The sequence below is a fragment of the Athene cunicularia genome (genome assembly GCF_003259725.1).
Source record: "Athene cunicularia isolate RWA chromosome 3 unlocalized genomic scaffold, athCun1 chr3_part1, whole genome shotgun sequence".
Taxonomy (NCBI): domain Eukaryota; kingdom Metazoa; phylum Chordata; class Aves; order Strigiformes; family Strigidae; genus Athene; species Athene cunicularia.
This window is the reverse complement of record NW_020799097.1, coordinates 78,237,743-78,261,014: the sequence shown is the minus strand read 5'-3', so window position 1 is coordinate 78,261,014 and position 23,272 is coordinate 78,237,743. Positions and strand designations below refer to the sequence as shown.

The 23,272-nt window shown below is 37.0% G+C and overlaps 1 protein-coding gene across 1 annotated transcript in view; it reads right to left on the bottom strand.

Moving 5' to 3' along the window:
• SMOC2 (SPARC related modular calcium binding 2) overlaps positions 1–23,272 on the bottom strand; it is a 101,634-nt gene that overhangs the window by 53,436 nt on the left and 24,926 nt on the right. Inside the window, exons 5-7 of the mRNA XM_026844569.1 lie at positions 22,995–23,042; positions 18,584–18,634; positions 17,719–17,793 (exon numbers count right to left, since the gene is read on the bottom strand). Of these exons, the coding sequence (XP_026700370.1) occupies positions 17,719–17,793; positions 18,584–18,634; positions 22,995–23,042 (174 nt within the window). The remainder of the gene's footprint in view (positions 1–17,718; positions 17,794–18,583; positions 18,635–22,994; positions 23,043–23,272) is intronic.

Below are 23,272 nucleotides of genomic sequence, written 5' to 3'. Positions count from 1 at the left end.
ACAAGGCTGGAGAGAGGATGGATTATCATCTCCAGTGCTCTTGCTTGACTTTGTTAACCTGTCTCCCCAAAAATGAGAAAGGATATGCACAGAATACTCTCCTATCCTGCAAGGATGCATCTGAAAGCAGTTATTTGCCAAATGGGATGAAAACTGGTTTTGCTACATAAGAGGAAACATTGGTTTCTATTATTGTTGGGTACAGCTGTCTCACCCTGTCAAAGAAGAGCAGCACCATAGCATTCAAACTGCAAAACCAACCAAACAAAAAAGCCACCACCCAAAATTACAGCAAATGAAAATCACTGACTTTTCCCAAACACGGTGGCTAGCTGGCCAGTTTGCTATAGCAATCTAAAGGCTTATTCATTAAACAAAATTGCGCAAAGCTACCATTCTTGCTTTATGAGTATATTGACCAGCAAATGTTAGTCTTCTGCCAGTGGAAAAATCTCTCATTTTTAAAGAAATATTTGAAGTGAAAATAAAGCTGGTTCACTTTTTCCACAGAGCTGTGAAAATTTAAGTCTTTGCCAGGTAAGCTGAGGGTAAGTATTTGTTTGAATAGCTCTACTAAAAATTACAAAACAAAATGTGCAAACTGGAGTGCCTAAATTCATACTTTGGCACTTAAATAAGTCAGCCAGCTTACAGGAATGTTTATCAACCCAGCGCTTCCCCTCAGTGAAACAGGAGATGTTTCTGTTCACCATTTGGGAAACTGAGATACTTACATCAATGCCTGGATATGACTTTGGATACTTGACCTTAGGCACCCACGTAATTTTAATTTCAGAGGTGTACAGTGGCATCTCTGGCTGCAGTTTGTGCCATGTTCCTGCCATCAGTCCACACTGCTAATGCTGTTGGCATCATGCAGTGTTTTCCAGCCTTATTGCTTAACTCCTGTCTGAGGTGGCTGCACTCCACCTACACTTTATTTTCAAAGTATCAACTGATTTCCAACCACCTTACAGACAGAACCCTGACTACTGTTGCAGAAGTCAGCAGGAGCTAGGAGGACTTCTGGCTATTTTACAGGAACGTGACCCAAGATGCACAGTTAAAAAATATGCAGAGTATTAAAAAAAAATAACAGAATATTATTTTGCATTTAGGTAGTTCTCCTTTACATGTCTCAGCGTATCTTACAAAATTATCAATATAATATGTACCCCTGTCTAGTTCATAGCAGACTGATTGGGCATTATTGAAAGGTAAGATTTGGCCCTCTGACACTGAGCAGGAATATAGAGATTAAACAGGTTGTTGAAACAAATTCTCCTTTATTCCTCAGTCTTTCAAGGAGTGTTATTCTGACAGCCATAATGCAAAAATTTATGCTACGATTATTCCCACTGCCTCTTCTGTGGCTAAGTAGAACAATTCCACCTCCAGGGCTCTCAGATATGTACCCTTCAAACCTACTTTATTTAAAAAATCAAAACATTTTAAAACTACTAATGCTGAGAATATAATTGCACCCTTAAAAGCTAATTAATAACAGGTGAATCAAAACCCAGCCGCTTTTATACTGACTTGCTCTTTTTCATCTTGTCAAAGAGAAGGCAAGAAGCAGGTGGAAAACTAGCATGCACATTTTTGCTCATATCTCTAATTGCAAGAACTGTGTTGTGCAATTAAATGTCTTTTAACAGATCAAGAAGCAAATTCTGTAAAGTGCTATCATCTGTTGAGTCATGATGATCCCAGAATGCATTAACTTTTGTCCTCAGTATGAGATTCAACAAATAACATGAAGGCTGGTCAAAAGGTAAATGCACGGCTTTAACCCTGCACAAATCCGAAGGCTCATCCTAGATTAAATGCTGTACAGGTCTTTCCCCCCCAGCACATTATATCCAAAACACACTATTTATATAGGACATACAGAGACAGTACTCATAACGGGAGAAGTACAGGATTCAGAGAGAAGACTTTACTGATTTCAGCCAAGTTTTGTGTGCAATAAAGAGGAAGAGACAAAGAGGAGTAAAGGCCAATAAGAATATTCTAATACTATCTTTTTCAGCTCCAACAACTTTTTAATATAGTTTTATGTAGCTCTTTCTTTTTTTTTTTTTTCTTCTCATATGGCCATGGTTAAACAGCTCAGCTTGTGCTTTGGTTTCAAGAGCAAAGCCAAATCTTTGGCTTGGCTTTATGTTCAAACTTTGGAAGAAAACAAGGACAATCTAAATTAAAAATAAAAATTATAATTACATCCCACTTTCATCTCTATTTTCAAAAAGAAATAGTTATCTGAAGTGTAGGTAATGCTAAATATGGTGTGATAGTGAAACATCCCTATGCTTTTAAAGAATGGAAGATCCCCTTATCATGTTTAAAATCCCAGGCCACAATTTCTGCCCCTGTAAACTGAAACCATTCTATGAATACAGTAGGGATCACTACCAGAAAAGCCAGTCCCTAGACGATGCACAGTAGCAAAGTCAAAGATTTTTTTGAATCAGTAAAATTACAGTTTTAAAGTGTGACTAATGATCCTTACTTCTTTACAATCCATGGTTACTTTAAGTGCTCAGGAGATTATTAGTTTGAAGTGTTTAATGTGCCACAAAAATGACCTGTATCAACAGAATAAGCTTTGCAGAAATACTTACCAGCAGTCCATTGTGTGTGACGGTAAAGAACAGGTTTCAGAAAGTGTTATTTTTCAAAGTGTTTGCTTTGCTTGTTTTCCACACATACTTTCAACCCTTTCAGACCTTCCATATCCTGTCTCCTCACACACACATACACATTTGCCTCAGGACTCATTTATTCTGAAGATCTCTACAACAAACAGAGAAAATCCAAAGGACTGGTTTTGGCAGAACTATTCAAATAAAACAGATTCTAAATATTTAACATTTCCAGATAACGAGCATCACAGGAAACAGCAATGTTGGCATTCAGTCACCTAAGGAAACATTTTTATTATTGCTCATGTGAAGGCAGTTCTGTTATTCTTTCTACATATTAGACATTGTATGCTCTGTTTTCTTTTTAATTTGGGAAGGTTACAGGTTGTTTAATGGCTTGAAAATAAGGCAAAAGGAAGCTCAGTGCATGATGCTCCCAGGAGGCTGTGAAGCTGTTGCAACTGGAGCTGTTGCTGATTAAATCTGTCTATTGTTATAAAGCATTCTGGACCAAACCAATCAACCACTGGCATAATTAATGAAGTCCACAAGGGCCTTTAGTGGGACTTGTTTTCATCAATCAGGAGGAATAAACACAGGCTAAAGAAGAGTGGAAAAGCCTGTGTATTTACAAACCTCCTTGCCTTGGGTCACGTTTGTGAATGACTACAATACAGTCCTATAGCAAGTACCACCGCACGCCAGAAACTTTGCCTCATACGTGTAGGCTCATTTAGATAAAGATAATATGGAGGTGAAGACACAGGCTCTCCCTTGCACCAAAGTCATGGACATCTGTTTGCTTGTGTTCTACATATATATTTATTGCAATCATGTAATGGCAGGTAGAGTTTGCAGAAAGAAGAGAAGGAATCTCTGAAGTTGTCAATCAGTTGTGAGGAAAAAGAATGAAAACACAATGTCATGATTTACATGACTGAAACAAAGAAACCAGCAAACAAAACAAAAGGCAGGAAGTCTAGAGCAATGCGAAATTGAAACTGAGAGAAAGGGTTGTGCCTTTTAATTTTGAGAAATGCAACTATTTCAGCTGGTCAGTACATCTTTTTCTTCACTTCCACCTTCTATACTAGGTAAGCCTTAAGCCTGTAAAGCTCCTTATTGTATTCAACAAGCTTGTACTATACACTATCTCAACCACCTCTGAAACTTTTGCTTCTGCTTGCATTGATCTGTCCAGACTGTAGCAGCCCTCCCAGAAGCAGAGCCAGGGTTAGAGCCCTGGAGTTCCTGGCTAGCTGCCCCGAATGTAAGCAGTGAAACCACACTGTCTCCCTGCACTAGTTGACGTCAGATGCTTTCGCATACAATACTTCATGAGCTGCTTAAGTATCCCCCGTGACATCCTGAGGAAGTAAAATTGGCACAGAATATAGGCCAAGGCTCTAAGCACTGATCATTCAGACTAACAGTGTTGATGTTACAACACTTGCGCTAAGTTTTATTTCAAAAATACAAATTAACTTCCACAAAAAACTCACAGCCTTGACTATAGAAACATTCTTACTTATGGCACTGGATGAATGACAAAAATATACTCCACTAGTTTTAGGATCAAACACCTAGTTGCTTCCACAGTTTGGTATCCTTCAGTATCCTGCAGTATGGATACCACAACTGGACAAGGTATCCCTGAAATGGTCTCTGAAATCCTACATAGATAGGTAATGACACCTTTCCATGCTTACTCAATCTAGGAATCAAACCCTCTCTCTCCTATCCATTGCACTGTTCAACTAGTAGCTCCTAAAAAATCTCATCTTGGTTTTGGAGTGACTGCATTTTCAGAATACAGCCTGCAAATTCATAGCATGATCTACAGCTTTTATTCCTTGGTTATTCTCCTCATAAGGGTTATGGCCTTTGGCTGTAACAGTCAAAAAGAGAAGCTGGAAGAACAGAGAGGTGAGAAATCAGTGTTACAAGAAAAGCCTAAAACAGTAGCATTTGAGATTGGAGAATGGTACCTAGGCAAAAATCAAGAAATACATAGTGAAGATCTGCTATTGACAGAAAAGAAAGCAGACAGCAAAGAGAGGACTGAAAACAGAACACGGAGTTCTGTGTGTGCAACCAAAAGTGAGGATGATCAGTAACAAAGACTATGTTAAAACTGCATAAGGCTCCAATAAACACAGGTATGAAAAAAAGGTGAATTAAGCTTAAAGATACTGACCCACAAACTTAATTATCCAGGGGACAGAAAGATCCAAAGCAAGGCATTTTTCTTCTAGCCTTGCTATGAACAGGGGATGCTCTATATGAAAGTCACACAGGCTCATTTTGATGAGTGTATTGAAACTATCTGCACCATGACATCCTTGAAGCTAGCACTATGGTTAGTTATGTGACATTATATTCCCAGACATGCTTAAAGGTATTGATGAATATTCAATGCTTTTGAATATGAATATACTTTAATGTACAAAATACAACACCTCATCTGGAGAGAATGGAGTTGTACAGGAAGGTAATAAAGGGAAAATACTTTGTTCACTCTTTCAGCTGGCAATACGAGTAGCTGAGTTGTTGTACTGACAGCACATCCAATAAAGTCAAGAGGAATCGCAGCTATGCAATAGCAGCAGGATCAGGGTGGGCTGTCCTATTAACACTGATCCAGCAGACTGATATACCACATACAATCTACTTTAAAAAATGAGCGTGCACTGTGTTTCCAAGAGAGACAACATCATCATCATGAGTCCTGTACCACTGATGTCCCCATTTAGAGGAAAATTAAAAAAAAAACAAAACAAACAAAAAAAAACCTCTCCAGACATGATTCTTTTCTTTTCCCATAAGGCTTCCAGTGGCATTACCCTTCTAACTGCAGTGGAGTCACTCCTATTTACATTGTTATAAGTAAAATGAGGCTTCACGCCTGCTGAAACTAAAACATCTCCTCCTACAGTCATTTGCTATTATTATATTGGACTGTTTAGTTAAAGGGATGAACTACAGGATGTGTGACTACATTACAAGTCAGTGTTTCATACTAGGGACAGTGGTAGGGAAAGGGGAAGTGACCTTTCAAACCACTGACATTTATACTGATATTTTTGGCTTTGCTGTTTCTCTGTTGTATCAACTCAAAGGAACTAAAAACCATGTCCCAAAAATGACCTTAAATTGCTTTTTAAACCTGATTAGAAACTGCAAGAACACTGTATTTCAGCTTTTGCAGGCACAAGAGGCATTCATTTGATTTTATATTCCTTTGCTTTCAGACCAAACATCAACCAGTCTATTGCCATGATCTAACTGGGTGTACTGGAAAACAATTCAAGGGCATTACAGGTCACCTACATTTGAGGAATTTATGTATTTATAATGTATTCTAGTCCAACAAAAACTGCATCTAAGCAGCCAGTCAAATAGAGGACAATAAAAGTCCTTTCACTTTGATAAGTTGTCTTTACTCACTGAAGAACAATGAAAGTGATAAATTTAAATAACATTAGGATCTCACTGAAAACTATGGAACAAGGTAACCCACTGTTTAAGTGGTGATAATATAAACTTTTTCATAGCTTGTTATTATAATAGGGTTGGTTGAAAAATTTCATTGTGACTGTGTTTGCTAGAAAACCAAGTCTTTAGATGAAAAGATGCTTTTCATTCAAAGTGTTTGTTTTTCATAAAAGATGTGATTTTTAATGAGAACAAAACAAAACCAAAAACCCACAACAAGTTGTTTCTTTGTGTTGAACTTCCCAGAGGACCACAAAATCCAAGATGCCTACAAGTTTTCTGAGGTATCTCAGAGTTTTTAAAATGCAGAGACCATTATATCCTGCATGTATAGTCAGACTAAAGATCCCAGCCCCTGAAAAAGAAGGGATTAATGAAGTTTTTAAATTACAGCTCCAACAAGGCACTACAATGACCAATGAAGATTTTGAGTTTTGAGCCAAAACTATTCAGCTTTTTGAAGGTTTGTTTTGTTGTTTGACTTTTCATCTTGAAAATACAATTTTTTAGCTGAAAATGCCTATCTTTTCAGAAAGAATTCCCTAAGAAGGTGGTTTTTTTTCCATAGAAGGCTGCATTTTCAACCAGTTTGGTATATTAAGCTTTGTCCTCTCTTTTCTCTTGTGTTTTGTAATGCACCAAGAGAATTTAAGATCTGAAATTTAATTTACAGCCTTAATCTTATTTAAACATAGTTTTATTTGTGGTTGAATGCAGATAGTTGGCCTGCCGTTCTTAAACTAAAACAGGTATTAAAAATAGCTTAATGAAAAACAGTGGCCTGTCTCTTCAACCACTGCTTCTTCTCCAGTAACACAGAATTGTAAAGCATTATGGCAACAATACTTAATGTTTTTTCTAGGCAGTGCAGAGTGAAGGGAAAACGCAGTGTCTAGCATTTATCTGGAACAGTCTGCTACGGGAGAGGACAGAGCATGATGAACAGGGTGGAGTGAAGCAGAAAGCAAGCCAGTAATAATACAACACTTGGGGTATATACAGCATCTTGCAGATGACAAGATTTCAAAGTGGTTTTATGTATGTGAGCAATGAAATTTGACTAGAACAAGTTCCCTTGTGCCAATTATGACCCTTGGTGTGGCTTTTCGTGGAAAGGAGACTGCACTGGTCCCAAACAGAAAAGACAGTGTGTTGCATTAAGGGCAGGCTAGGGAAAAGGATCCATGGATGACAGCATTAACCTGGGATCTTAACAGTCCATAAAAGCAGAGGCTGCAGTAAAGGCTTGGACTGATGCTATAGCTGCATTGCAGACATCTGGCCAATGGACAGGTTTTGGGGTGAATTCCAGTCCTTCCACAGAGATCCTTGTAGGAGTTGAATTTCTCTTGCTTTTGTACTAAATGGAAAATCTAACATTAATGATGAAGCCTCAAAAAGTTCCTGTATCACATGGCTATTTTTTCAAGAATTAAGGAAAAATCCAAGAATTTATTGGAAAATAATTAAGCAATGCATGAACTGTTGCATGGAGCTGTCAATCTTTTCAGGAAGCTTTTTCAGAGAGACATGGTTTGGCAAATAAGAAAGTTGGAAGTCATATGTGGTATATCATCCCATTAAAAATCTCTCCAAATTTAAACCACTGTGACTACCCATAACCTGATCTACCAGGCAACATCTAGAAATAAATTCAGATTGTCAGAAATGTACATGTCAGGAAACTGAAGTAAAGCTTTGACTCCAGCCATAAGGGCTGATTACATGGCTGCCAGTCCTTCCATGGCCATATTTCCATTAACAGCAATCAGAGTTTTTTGTGCAGAATGTGGCCAGATCAATCAGTAGAATTCCACAGTTCACATGAGATATTAACAGTGGAGTATTTTGCCATAAGAGGTTTTGGGGTTTTTTTAAAACACTACTTGCACAAGTATTGGAAAGGTGAACAGTTGGTCATTTGACATCCTCATGGAAGAAAGAGAAAATTGCTTTCCTCAGAACAGTCTGGTCTGTCTTATAAAACCAGAATAATCTTGCCAGAACAGCTCACTGGATGACTTTGATTAAAACTGAGTGAAACTTAAAATTTTGGTTTTCTTGAAGTTAGCATTTTTCAGAGGTTTTATCAGCTCACAGATGACGACATCAGAGTTCTTAACCTTGCAAAATGTAGGAAAGAGTTTTGTGGATGTCCCTGGAATGATGGAATAATTTTCTTCACCATCTATACTCTAAAGACAGTTTCTTCTTATTCAAGAGCATAACTACCAATTTAGTGACATTTTGAAAACATGAGTCTCAGCGCTCTCTGACATTGCAAGTATGTCTTTCATTTTGTGATATATTTTTGGACCTCAAGAGTAGTATTGGATTCCTAATATTTCAGAAAAAAAAAAAAATAGGACAAATGTTTAGATGCCAGTTTGCAAATTTAGATGCCTAGTTCTATATGCTCACAGTTGAGCTGGCCCTCTTAACCAAGAAGGTGCATCAGAATAAAGGAAAATTTTGCCTTTACTGAATTGATAAATATCTGCAAAGATTATTGGATATGTTCTTGCTTTTAGACTTGTTTGCTTATGGGGGCACAGGGAAGGGAAGGCATCTCTTCAGGGAGCATAGACATTTCCTCTTATCAGGTCTTTGGGATGATGATGGAAGTCCTGGCAACTCTTCCTACTGTCAACCCTGCTGGACTTCTAACTGCCTGCAAAATTTGGAAAACCTATCTTCTATATATCACCCAGCAATCATAGTATAGCCATAGTCAGATCCAGACTGTCTTGTCTGAAAGACTTATCTGTTTCCCAGAGGATTATGTCTTTAGATATGATCCAGTTCAATATGTTTCTGTGCATTAACATTATTTATGTGATTTTTTTTTTTGAATCAGCGATTAAAATATAGACTGTTAGCCTGACAGCCCTCATAGGATTTTGAAGCTTATTGGTGCTTTTATGATAATGTAATCTGATGTCTGGTAAACTGTGGAAAGCTGCGTGTAGGTGGGGGAGTGCATATCTAAAAACTGAACTTCAAGCAGGACTTTTGTGTCATTTACTTGCTGCAAAAAGTAATGTGATATAATTAAAAATGGTCAGGAGAGATTACTATCTTTTGGCATCAAATTTTAACACATGCAGTAAAACAGAAATTATCAACCTTGCATAAAACAGATCTTTCTCTTTTTTTCTTTCTTTCTTCTTTTTTTTTTTTTTCTCTCACAGTGGGAATCCAATAAAACCCTGGAACATCCTGAGCATAAAGATCAACTGGACGTAAAACAGAACTCATTTTTTTAATGTTTTAGGATGGGAGTATCTTCCCCTGTAGTGGGAGGAAAAAAATTGAAATGTCAGTGCTTGATCTTTATAAAGGTTTTGTTCTAATATGTAAAATGAAATGAAAATAAATTAAAATCCTTGTGAAAAGGATTACTAAAGATAGGACAGTACTATAATAAGCATGATCCAGCAGCCTGCAAATTAAGAATATATCATAATATACAAGCACTGTGGGGAGGTCTGGGAAGTTTTAGATTCTTGGAAGAGGCTGAAAGAACTGAAAGAAAACCGTAATTTTCTTTTACCAACTTCAGACAGGCAAGGCAAGGCAAGGCAAGAGCACCAAAGAGTATGAAGAGTAATTTTCTTAACAGGTGAAGAGGGTGAAGAGTACTGTTCTCTTTGTGTAACAGCTAAATCAAGACTAGTCTAAAATTTAAAATTGCTACTGAAAAGTAAGACAGTTCTCCATCAGGAACTGAGTCAACCATTCATAGATTGGCCCTGATGGTGTGAACAATCAGTAGTTTCAAAGCCACCAGTTTTTCAGCTGACAAGGAGTATCTTGAAACCAGTATTCTAAAAGAATATTATTCTGAAACTATTCTGATTCTTGACAGAAAAATAACAAAAAAAATGGAAGAAAAGAGAACTACATCCTACTTTTCAAAATATTAAAAAAATAAAACAGTAGAGATATATAACAAGACATGACAGTCCCTCACACATCTCCCTCCCAAATAGTTTCTTAACAATGCTGGGTTTATAGTAAAATATAAATCACAAATGATAGTTCACTCCAAATAACTACGTTTATTCAGGAACTCTAAAGGGAACATTTAGTGAGTTATCAATGAAAACCGATCCAAAAGACTGTTGGCCTGGAAGCTTCTAGTCCTCCTCTGTATCAGGTTTTTTTACTCAATTTCATCACACAATGTTTTTCTCTTTATCTTCAATGAACAACTTGCTGAGGTAACAGGCAAAACAACAAATATTCTACCAGCTGTAGTCTTCCAGCACACACAAATTTTACAAGACTCAAAACCCAGATCTGTGGTCATCACAAAACTTTGAAACTTCAGTTGCAGATGTCATGAAAAAATGCTAGTGCCTTTTCTTGTGTAGGGAATTGACATATAGATGAGGCCAAGCTATAAAGTTCATAGTAGTAAAACCTGGATTTGAACTTGTCCCAAATTTGGCAGAGAGTGCCCATTTGTAATGTACTGAGCTCCCACTAACAGAATCATTATGTGGACTTGATAGCCAATTGATATGTTTGAAGACATTTAAAATCTATAGTTTTGCCTTCTACTTTCCTTTCATGGCTTGAATTGGTTTTTAGGGCTCAATTCAATGTCATTTCAGGTACTCTAGACTATCAAACCTACATGCCAGAACATGACATATTTCCAGTAGGCTGTCATAACCCCGAGACCATGCAGATATCAGATACCTTAGGCCATATGAAGGCATTAGATGTCTATATTTTAGCAACTTATTCCCATGCTCTTGGTTTGTCCAGCTACAGTTAATGGTTGTATTTACAACACAAGTTTGGGAATGAAAATCCCATCTTTGAGTGTGGCTGACACCTCACCAGTTGTTGGAAGGAAACTGCCTTTAGGATTGAAATGAGGTAATAATGGGGAAAAAAAAAAAAAAAAACAGTTTTTCCTATGTAATTCAGTGGTTTGCAATTAATTAACCTCTCCTAGTCAGGCTATTTTCCTACGTAAATCAATTTCTGAGTTTCCAATATAGACGTAATGCATTCAGAGTGAGTAGGATTCTTTGGACATACATGTATATTCTGCTGTAAATTATGCACCTGCCCCACCTTTAATGACGAATACAAGCAAATTTGAGAATTAAATACTGGCCAGGCCAATTTTGCAGGCCAACACACAACTTACTAGGAATCCCTACTGAAAAACAGAGGCAACAAGCTTTTAAAACACTTTCTTCCTCCTCTTCCCTGTGCTCTTTTCTCAGTTTGTTATGACATCCATTTTGATTTCCTTCTGTTGTAACTGATTTCAGATCTCAAATATTCACATTGCAAAATAAGCCTGATTCAAAATAGTTCTAGAAAAATTGTAATTAATTTGTAAGAGGTATGTAACTGTGAACATGCAACTGGATCTTATTTTTCTCCTGCTAGCTCACACATCTTCAACTGCACATAATTTATCTTCAGTCAATATTAAAAGCAACATCTGGAAATGCAGCAATTAATGAGAATAAACACAAAGTCCCTGAACTGTTACTCATTTTTCTCTCTGTAAGTTATTAATTTTCCTATGCTTAGAAAGGAATGGCTATTAGAATTGGTGTGACTGGGCAGACACACAAACTCTTACATTTATTTCTCTTGAAATAAAATATAATTTTTGGTTTTTCATGTTGGTGTTTTTAACTTCAGGGCTAAATTTTCCAGGATAGGCATAGCAGGAGGACATTAGCCAGGTTCAGTTTTGAATGAATGTGACCATTGGAATATGGAATAAGGTTTGTCTTGGTCTTTTGTAAGAAGGTTACTTGCAGGGAATGATCAGTACACAGGGATCCCACTGGAACAATCGCCTCTGAGAAACAAAACAAAGCAAGCTAACAAAAACAGAAACCTCACTGACAACCAACATAGTTTCCATGTGAGAAAAACTCATACGTACAAATGCTTTAAAGCAGTCAGATGACAAGGCAATAAAGACTGCATTCAAATCTTAGAATGTCACCCTGTCACATTAGTCAGTCTCACTGGCAGACTCTGCCAACAGATTCAGACTATACAGACAGAGAAGTGCAAGCAGCTTTTTGGTATAGATATAGACACATAATTGCTAGTTACATTAACACTTTATATTCCCTATTTTAATCTTTTAAGAACGTATTCACAGTAGACATTATACTAATTAGTTTCATGTTCATTTGCAGACAGCCTATACTAGATTACTGTAGGTGCACTTCAGTATTCTCCCAGATGGTATTTTGAGAATGAAATTCCTGCTGGATCAAGCTCTCTGGGGTTAATTGATAAAATCTTGTAACAGAATATTAAAGCCCTGAAACTGATGGTCTGTAGTAAAATAGCAGTGATAAAACACTACTCTGTTGTCAGAAAATTAAATTAAAAGCTGTATGTTCCTTCCATGTGTGCACAGCCAAAGCCAAAAATGAAACTGGAGATAATTCTACATTAACAGAATATCCAGGTACAGTAGGTGAAATCTGGGCACTCTTGAAGTTACTATAATCATAATTTGAGGAGACAAGGAATTCTTATTTAGGATTCTTTGCTCTGGGTGCAAACTGTTATAGACACATGATCTACTACTTTATGCATAGATGTGTTAAGAATTTTCACAGCGTGACCCTGCCTCAGCAGGCTTTATGCCAGAACAGGTTTTCCTCCGGGCTGACCCTATTTTATGCTGGATCATGTATGGCTTGTCCTCTAGCACCTGCTTAAAGCATCTAAGCATAAAGCTGGCAGCAAACAGAGAGCTGGCACAAGCACTACATCGTGTGTCTGTGCCTGATCCAGATGAAATGTGAACTACTGGGTGAACAAGTAGCTTGCAGTCAGAGTATGAATAGTTGTTCAAACGCTGTCTGGGAGTTCTGCCATTGACTGCCAGGGGCCCTAAATTTCTACCTACTCATTTCACGTGTTTAAAATTTTACACATGAATCATAGTCACATTCAGAAAGTACAAAGAAATGCGACAATTTCTTCCTGTCTCTTATTTTGCTGATCATAGCAGATTATCACCAAAAAAAAAAAAAAATTTCAATATCACTTTACAATGCTCATTAAATAAACTACACAACTGATCAATGAATATATGTTATTAGTGCTAATAATGTCACACCATTCCCACTCAATCTTTAAGGAAACAGAATACAAAACTATTAATAATAAGAGAATAGTAAATATGTGAAACTACACTGTCTTAGCCAATTATATGTTATTTAATCCCATCTCTTTTAACTTGAAATATATTATCACCAGAATCTCTAAAGACCTTAAGAACATATCTAAGTATATTCCAAACTATGGATGACTTTTTGCATCCTGCATTAGTAAAATAAATGAAATTTTACACTGAGTATTATTTATTCTCATTTGTGTGGTGTATAGATTGTTTTTAGAAATTACTCAGTACTTCAGGAATTTTTTTTGAACATGAACAATATTATCAGTTAAACTCACCCTATTTATTTTTCGTGGAAGTGCTCCCACAACAGACTGTTAGAAAAATTTGGCTCTTAAATTCAAGATAACAAAACAAATCCTAAACTTCACTGGCCATTGTGAAAAGGATTAAACTACCCTTCCTTCGCCTATACTCAAGCTCAAAAAAGGGCATATATCCTCTGAAAAATGTCAAACTTTGTTCCCAATAATCCCACAGGGATATAAACTGCTGGTAGAACAGATGTAGCAAGGAGAACCTAAGACATCTACAGTCCAACATGAGCTCTCCTCAAGGAACTGCATTTCCCATTAGGTGATGGAAAGCATCAGCACTGTCATGTAGCGTTCTTCACCCACATCAAGACTGAACCTAGTCCCAAGGCTACAGTAACTGGCAACTGCTAAGACATGGTCCAAAGTATCCAGCTTCTTCAAGGCAAAAAACCTTCTCTCCTCTGGTCTTTTCGGAATACAGAAGCTCTAAAAGGATCCTACCTGCATTTTCAACTGATACCGGGGTGGGATAAAGTTCATCTAAAGCACAGATACCTTCATAGAGATCAAAACTAGTCACCACGCTCAGTGAGGTCCGGTTATTTAGTTAGCTGGCCAGGTGCAGATGTCAGCTTTGCAATGAGGTGGGCTACCCTCTATGCTCCACTGACTGCGCTGGTGCATCTCCACAAACTACAGCAGGAGCTAGGGCAGTGAGTTCACATACAGACAGCAGCATGTACGCTGCTACAATTTGGTGTCTTCATCAGAACCCATACAGTCCCATGTTCAGTGTTTTCAATGCATTTCTGTTTATTTTTGAAAGCTGTTCCTATAATTCTTACTTTTGTTAATCTGATGTGGCAAACTCACAATATTTTCTGTGAAATGAAGGAAGAAATGAGGAGTGTGGAGGCATAAAGAAATGCAGAAGAAACAAAAAATCTCAAAATATATGCAAAGGCACCAAGGCATGCGTATAAAACGTAATCTCAGCAAACACTATGGTATTTTAGCAACCAGATGCATACATTTTTCCTAACTCTGGAAGGAAAAAGTCTTTTAAAAAATTCTGGAAATCATCTTCAACATACAAAAAGAGCTTAAATGGAGATGTTTCTACACAAACTCACCACTCTAAAGAGAGCTACTGTTACATGACCCAATGTTGATGAGGTTTGTGCCAGCAGCAACATTTTGTCATCAAAAGATAATACTTTAAACACCACTCTCCAAACGCCTTTAGTGAGCAGCAAAGGCCTATTTCTCTGAACCAACAAAAAGAATATGCACTAGAAGTCATTACAGAGCATGGATATGTAATGCAGTAATTTCATGCCCTGCATCTGTAAGTCTCCCAAATGCCATTACTCTTTGCTAAATTAATTTAGGTTGACTTAATCAGATGAAAGCACCGGATAACTAACATAAAGTAGAATTTCCTGAGACATTATTTTCTATCTTCCAAAACCTAAAAGCTTATGCTAATTTTACTGGCTAATTGTAACTGGCAGGTCACTTGCAGAGTAGCAAAAGCAAACCATTTCAGAATGAGTACTATAAATTGAATGTATTCATTTGTGATCCTTAACTCACAAAAATATTCTCCTAAGGAGGTTGATTTCTCAGATCAAGGCAATTCTTTTGTTGAGCATGACTTGTGGCCAAGACATATTAGGACATATATTCAGGTAAAACCTAGAAAAAATAAAAGCAATACAGACTAAAATAGTCCAGTTTTAAGTAGGATATTTGGAGTTTGCCTGAATTTTTAGCATTTTTATTTTCTTTAGTTATTTTCTACAGGCAGGGCTAGGTCACAGTGTTATTTGCATCTGAAGAATTTCTTTGAAAGCACTTGGGTTAGTATAGAACAACAACGGAAAATTTAGCCCATTATGAAAAAATTGGAGTTCATCTTTTGTTTTATAAACGCAGTCTATATGCAGACATAAATTCTCATCATTTTACTCAGACAAATATATTTCAATAAGCTTTCTGCTGTTTATATGACCAAGTTTGAATCAGTTTGCTACGCAAACTGAGTGAAGACATCTGTATTTATCCCTTATATTGAAGCCTGAGTCTCCAAAGTCGGTTAGTTTACAATCCAGTGGATTCAGTCACAAGGTTCTTCCTATTCCATACACATAACAGCCCAGAGTTCATTCTCTGTGGATGTTATCAAAAGCCTTAGCACCACTTTGAGAGGTAATAAGGGGAAAATCTAACTTATTTTTTTCAAGACCTTAAAAGCCTTGTTTACCGCATATCAGTGAGTCTCGGCCATCAAAACCACTTATAAATATATGGTCACTGGCACACATTATACTTTGCAGTCTAGAAGAGAAATACTGCCTAGTACAACTGGTAAAGACAGTTTTTAGCACCTAGATTAATCTTGATTGATTATGTCATACCACATATGCAAGAGAAGTTACAGCAGAGAGAGCAGTAGTCCCTTCTGGTGCACCAGGTATGCCTACAAATTAAAGCAAGGCTACTTACTTCTGCTAGTCCAGGTATGGTACCACAGACTGCAGCATCTGCTAGCCCTCCAGAGATCCCCTGTACATAGTACAGTTGTGAGGAAGTCCTGTTGTCAGAAAATTCAACACAATCATGCTTTTGATGCTAGTGCACCATGGGCTATCGATCATAAAACTGGCAGATTACATTTCTGATTTTTTTTTTCTTTGTAAATATGTCTTTAGAGGGACTGGAGGTTACAAGTTCCCAGTAACAAACCCACCTTTTCTTTGTTGTTTTTCTAATTTTTCTGTGTGTGTGTGTGTAGAAGCAATGGCTTCCAGCAGCTGCACTGCAAACTCAAGAATTCTTGCTTTAGATCTAGTCTCTAGCACTGTAAAAATTAAATAAACAGTCCTAAAAGTGATATATTTTATATATGTATTTTACATGACAGAAATATCAAAGGAATTCTGTTCTTGCTAACACTGACTAAAGAAATGACAGAATAAATCTCCAGCATGGGAAATGTTTGCTTCAAACTCTTGTCTACAGTCTGTTTAAGGTCCTTCCATTAAGTGCTTACTGGCGAACCAGGGAGAGGACAAAGTATTAGTAACTATTGCTTTGATGTTAAAAATAGCTTATATGAAGGAATCTGTAAACCTCTTAGTAAGGATATGCCTGTCTTATGATGCTTGCTTGTCTTTTTTAATCCTTTTGGATCTCAATTCAGTAAAATACTTAAGCACAATACTTAATGTAAAGCATAACCTTAATTTCCACTGGATCTAAAGTGTGCTTCTGGTTGATTTACTGAATCATAGTCTGTATCATTAACGTTTCCTTTCAAATTAAACATTTTCCCAGAGAAAGAGAAGAAACTCAAAATTATCTAAAGTTTATTCCACTGAAAGGAAAGAACAATTAGGAAGGCATCAAAACTTATGGTCCACCAAAGCACTGAATCTTAGCACTGAGTCTTAGGATATTTTCATGACATTCTTTGTTCAGGTTTACAAAGCTCAATTCTGAAGAGTTGTGGAAAAAATGTAAAGCCAAAATTCAGCAATTATAAAAAAGGCAACATAATTAATTCACACTGAACTGGCAATCAGTCTGTAAATAACAGGTGAGTGATGTAGCAAAAAGCAAGTAATACTGTCTTTCCAATTTCCTGTTAACTGACAGTTAGTTTCTGATGGGAGTTTGCTTCTTTTCAGGTTTGCCTCCTCAGATTTATCAACAAATATACATGTAATTCACAGCATCATTTTCCAAGCACCTTCTTGCTACACAACACCCCACCACACCCCCCCAAAAAAAAGTAGGTAACAAGAAGGCAGAGAATTAAAAAGGATGAAAAAAGTAAACATCTGTTCCACTCACAGATGCAAATAAATGCGAGACAGAGACTTTAGTGGAGTAACATCAATTTACACCTAGTAAAGCCTGGCCAAAAATATTTCCATATAGAAGGAACATATGATGCATAAGACTACAAAATCATTACAATGCAAATTATTAAGTCGCTATCATATGATGAGAGTGGAAGCATAATGCTTATTAAGATGGCTTTCACTTAAATGGCTTCAGTTTTAACAAGGTTTAATGCATGTCTTCACACAAGCTTTGCAAAGTAGGGACAACGCAAGTTTCTCACCTGAACTTTTATTGGTTTTGTTTTGTCTACTCTTTACTTGCTCAGTCCATAATGTAGGATAACGAGAAGCTATATCTACAAAAAAAGAAAACAGAAAAAAAAAATTGAAAATGTTAGATTTTTTTAAGTTACAAGCATGTGAATAATGGCTAGTTTTAAAGATAACATGGATCTCAAAAAGGAAAAGGGCACCCTGGTTTCTATTAGGAAAGTTAAAACCTTTATTCATGCAAAGGCATGAATAGTTCCTTTCTTATCCCATTCATACAAAAGGTCAAAAGAAACATTTTTAAACTATAATTATGTTTAATCAGAATAAAAATCTCCCAGTGTGGACCCAAAACATGTAATAACACAGATTTTGTGAGGTTTGCAGTGACTAGTAATGCAGCCACAATATAGGACTATCGCTGCATGCAGGCCTTGAGCTTTCCATTTAGAGCACCAAATTTTGACAGAAGCAAATAAGCCTGACAAAACATCAAACTTAATATTACTAGGCAACCTGCTGAGGACAGAATTTGCCCTTTAACTTCCTTATTTGGCCATACAGTTTTAACCTGCACTCTGGCTCACATTTAAAACCTGTCTCTGCTGAGTAGTAACAATTAAAGTTGCTAATGTCAGACTTCATAGCTACAGTGTCATCTCAGAACTTTCACATAAAATTAGTTACTTCTAAGTAAATACTCTATTGCGTTTGCTCTCTTTATCTGCAAAAAGGCACAGATGTTTTCCATTTCTTGCAATTTCTTGCAGCTGCCCCAGCAGTTACTCTAACTCTTAATGGAGCATTTGACATTGTGGTATATGGTCCATACTTCATAGTTTAATATCACACTGTTAAGTTCTTATTGATACTCACCTTCTTCATCACCTTGAGGCTGAGTCTCCAGCGCGGGAGCTGAGGCATCATCTGAATTCAGAATGGAAAAGATTTGCAAGGAGACTACAATTATGAGAGTAAGCTAAATAAGTGTATATACATGACTGATACTAATGATTTGCACATAGCCCCGGCCGGTAAACAAACAATAATTTAAACATTATAGGCACTACACAGCACAAATGTATTACATCTACAGACTACAGATTACAAATGGATGGATTTTGAGGTTATGGTTGATTGCAGGGTCTTTGATGAGGCACGAAGTGATCAAGTCGCTCCCTGGACAGTAATTCTTTGTTTTTAATGCTGCACAGTAATGCCTACAGATTATAACTGATCAGATTAGTATTTCTAATGTAATTAGATAAATGTGTAGAAGGGGTAAAACCTGTGAAAGCAAAAGGAGTCTGGGGCGAATGAGTGGCTGTAGACATCCTGACACCTTAAAATTAAAAGAAAGTTTCTTTTGGCACAGCAGCATCTATTTAACAGTCAGTCAAGCTGATTTTATAAGCAAGATTCACAGATTAAAGAACCAGATTATGTTTGCATAATTCTTATCCTCTGGTCAGCTGTCTCTGTCCATCCACTGCTAACCATTACTGCAAGAAAAGAGGAAGGAAAATTTACAGAAAAGAGGATGTGAGCAATTTTAGGTTCAGTAAAACACTGTGGAAATAGTGATGGAAAAGAAAAATTCAGTATGAAAAAATATTTAAATTAGCATTCTGTGAGAAAGAGCAGTATCTAAAGGCCCATCTTTACCTTATTACATTTTAATTATTTAAAATTATTGAAGATACTGGGTAAATATGACTTAGCAGGCCTTTGCTAGTATGTATTTTTGAGTCATTGTTGTTTCCTGTAACATGGAGCTAACTCCAAATCCAAGGCGTCCTGCAGTAAGCATCTTCCATGAAAGGGGTTTATTAGCACTTCTTGCAGTTTCACAACTGGACCAATGTAGTTTCCAGATTATTTTCCTGGTATTTTCACTGAAGCTAGAACTGAATGTAACAGAAGCTTCCCCTTGCATGCAGTCCTGATGGGGTAACACTGAGCAATGGCTTTAAGGCTAACACACACTCTCCATTTCTTCTTGCTACTCCAATTCAGAACAGCCTCCTTCTGTTCTCTCTGTCGTTACCACCATAGATTTTTGTAAATCTGTACTGTCTTTACAGAAATAATGCAGAGGATTTGGAGGCCCTCTGATCTTCACCTCTGGAGGCCACAACCTAGTTTACAGCAAATACAGATACCAAGTAAATACTGATAGCAAGCAAAACCAAATTTGCATCCATGGAACACTAACCTCTGTGCTTTTCACAAAGCCAAAGCAGCAGCAATAGAAACTTAATTTCCCTGAAAAATGGTTTAACCAAAGTATAAGGAGACTTCTTTTAAGGATGCTCATACTTCACATCTATGCAATGACAGGATAACAGACTGTCATTTCTCATTATCTTTGCTGGCATTTTTGTGGTGTCCTCTGGGTGGTGGAATAAGACCATTGATTAATTTCAGAGAACCCATAAAGTATCCTAGTGTACTGAGAATGAAGACATCTATTTAGATCACCAGCCAGTATGTGATTCAGAAAACCCAGAACTTCAGATAGTAGCTTACAGTAGGTACATATTAACCAAGAGCCCCGCTAGAAAGTCAGTTTGAGGTTTAAATGACATTTTTCTAATAATCTTTTGGTACATGATTTCAGTTTGTGACACATTTGATCTTATGTTATTACCTGAAATTCAGATATAATGCTATAACTTTAGCAATTATCAGCCCAATCAAAATTATCCTGTTGAACTTTGCTCAAGCAGCACTTAAAACAGTTTATCAATTTATTTTTTTTTTTAAACTCACCAGATGGTTAATTATTGAGTCATAAAACTGGCCTCAGGTTCTCCCCACCCAAAAGAAAGAAAGAGGTTTGCTTTTGGTCATCAATGAACCAAACATTTGGTATAGGATATCTGTATAATCTAAAAGGTATTAACTTCACTCCAGAACTGGAGGAGCTACAACAGCTCCAGAACTACCCTTCATCTGCAGGAAGACACCTACATTAATTTTCTGTTTGCACTCTGTCAGGTACATCATCTTTTAATTAAAACCTTTTGTGTTAAAATTGAAGTGGCATGTGGCACTTCATTGTTCAAAACAACATTCAATAAAGAGTCACTACCATAGAGCAGTTCATCTTCAGGTTAATTAGATATCTCACAGGTTAATTGCATAGATCTTCCTGGCTGGCACATGCATACCAGTCCATTTGTGCATACATTTAAACAGAAACTGTTTTCTGTCAGAGTTCAGTTGCCAAGAACAGAGTCCTGCAGTCAGCTAAGAATCAGAAACAAAAGATGTGATCCCATCTCTGACACCTGTGCTTTTCAGATAGTCTGAATACTTTCCTTGGATAGAGGAGGGAACTTCAGGGCCAGGGAAGATACTTTAGCAATTATCTTTTTAAGATTTATTCTGTTCAGTTTAATGTGCAAACTTGCAAATGTTGAGAGAGAGCTCCTGATCTCCAAAATTTGCTGCTGGGCATTTTCTTTCAGTATTGGAACTCCCAGAGAAAGTGAGGTGCACAACTGCAATAGATAAGGCCCGCCAGCTCATCTTCTCCTGTGAGTCTCTGTGGGACATCTTGGAAGAAGAGACTGTCTCAGGATAAATCTATGCTGCCTCTTGAGTAGAGTACCACACTTGAAGGTCTGGATCATGTCCCCCTCAGTAGTAAGAATGTCACGAACCTGCCTAAGCTTGCTGGGTTACCATACAGGCAGGTACCCCCATCCAGGCACCCCTGGTTAGTCCACAGGAACTTGCAGAGGAAACACAAGCAGGAGTTCTCTATGGTTATTTCAAAAAATGTTGCTGTGCCCTTTCATGCTGAGCTATGAAATACTTTTTACTACACTGACTTTGAAGCTGAAGCACAGCACTTTAACTCAGATAGCTGATCCTGTTCACCACTCTGTGATGGTCTGTAAAGAGGTTGTGATGTCTCTGACAGCATGACTTTATTTAAAGCGTAAGGAAATGACTGGCTGGAAGAAGGGTGGGGAGAGGCAGTTAGCATCTGAGAAGAGCTAGGGACCACCTGGGAAACAGGTCAGTGGCCCTTCACGCTGCAGGCTTGTGCTGGAGAATAGAAACAGAGCGTGCATAAAATGCAACCATGTCACTTCAGACACGAATATATGTGATGCAAAGGGAGACTTGATAAATCGTGTTCATTTAAGTTCCTTGCTCTATGATTGATCATTCAGGGTTCAGCAGCTCAGCCACCACAGTCACAAACCAAAATAAAAGATTCCAGACAAGTTTTATATATTGGATAGTCCATTCAGTTTAAAGGTGAAAATGAAAGTGCTGACCTAAAGCAAATGGTAACTTAAGGTTAGTGGATCCCACAATTTGTCTGGAAATACAAGCAGGAACAATTTTCCAGTATTTTGTAATTATTAGCCTTTAAAGAAGTACTGATTTTCTTAATCTGAAAGTGTAATGATTTACTTAAATGTTGGAATGTTGGATATGTTACAATGCTGCAAAAGTTCCTGTAAAAAAAATATTTCAATTAAATTTACAGTGACCAAACAGTCATTATCATTTGCATGAATATGCGTAACATCTTTAAAATTAATTTATGCCAGTGTGACTGACAGTAACATTTAGTATGATATTTTCAGCTGAATTCAAAATTCTTTTAAGTGTTTGGAGAGTGTAAGCATTAATTTTCTTTAAATGAGATGTCCCTCACTTAATTCTACCATCTTTTGAAATCGTATCAGATTTTGTCCTGCCAACAAGATATACACCATGATCTATCTCTAACAACAACAATCATCTGGCCATGAATGTAAACCATCAGATGAATTAATCACAATGCAGAGCAAAGTGCTTGGTCCAAGATGACTCAAGCACTGATTGCTATGGAAATAAAGTGAGAACTCCAGTTCCTGAGATTTTGGGACTGCAGAATGCTGTCTTTATCAAACAGACAGAATAATCTGTCCTCCAGGGCAAGCAAACAGTATGGGAAAATATTTGAGTATAGCTACGGGAAGCAAAGTTATCTTCCAAACAGCACAGAATAGCAAAGCCTGTAGGGCTGATTCTAGAAAAATGTAATCTCTATGCACACATAAACAAATACATGCATATATATGTATATATTTATACTCATAAATTTACTAAATATCTACAATGCAGACATAAAATGAATAGTCGTATGCATATACATATATTATATATGCAGCTATAATACATGATGGATATATATGGATAATTTAAAGCTATGGAAACTCACAGTGGTGCATCTCACAGCTATTTTAGTGTCTATTTAAAGGCCAACTAAGAGATTTACCTGTTTTTCCTGCACCTTCTCGTTGTGGCAGCTTTTCATTCACTGAACCTGCAATTGGAAAAAAGAATTAACCAGGAAAGTATTACTTTCATTTTTAATACGTCTTCTGAGGAAACTCACTTCAGCTTTAATGATTCGTTTTTGTTTATTAAAGCATAAAATATCAGCAAATTCTTCCCTTGCAAACCGAAGATTTTATCTTTGCCTGACTTCAGCAGTTGTGTATGATCAATTTATTGTCAGGTGCTAGTTCTCATCCACCACAGGACCTGAGAAAA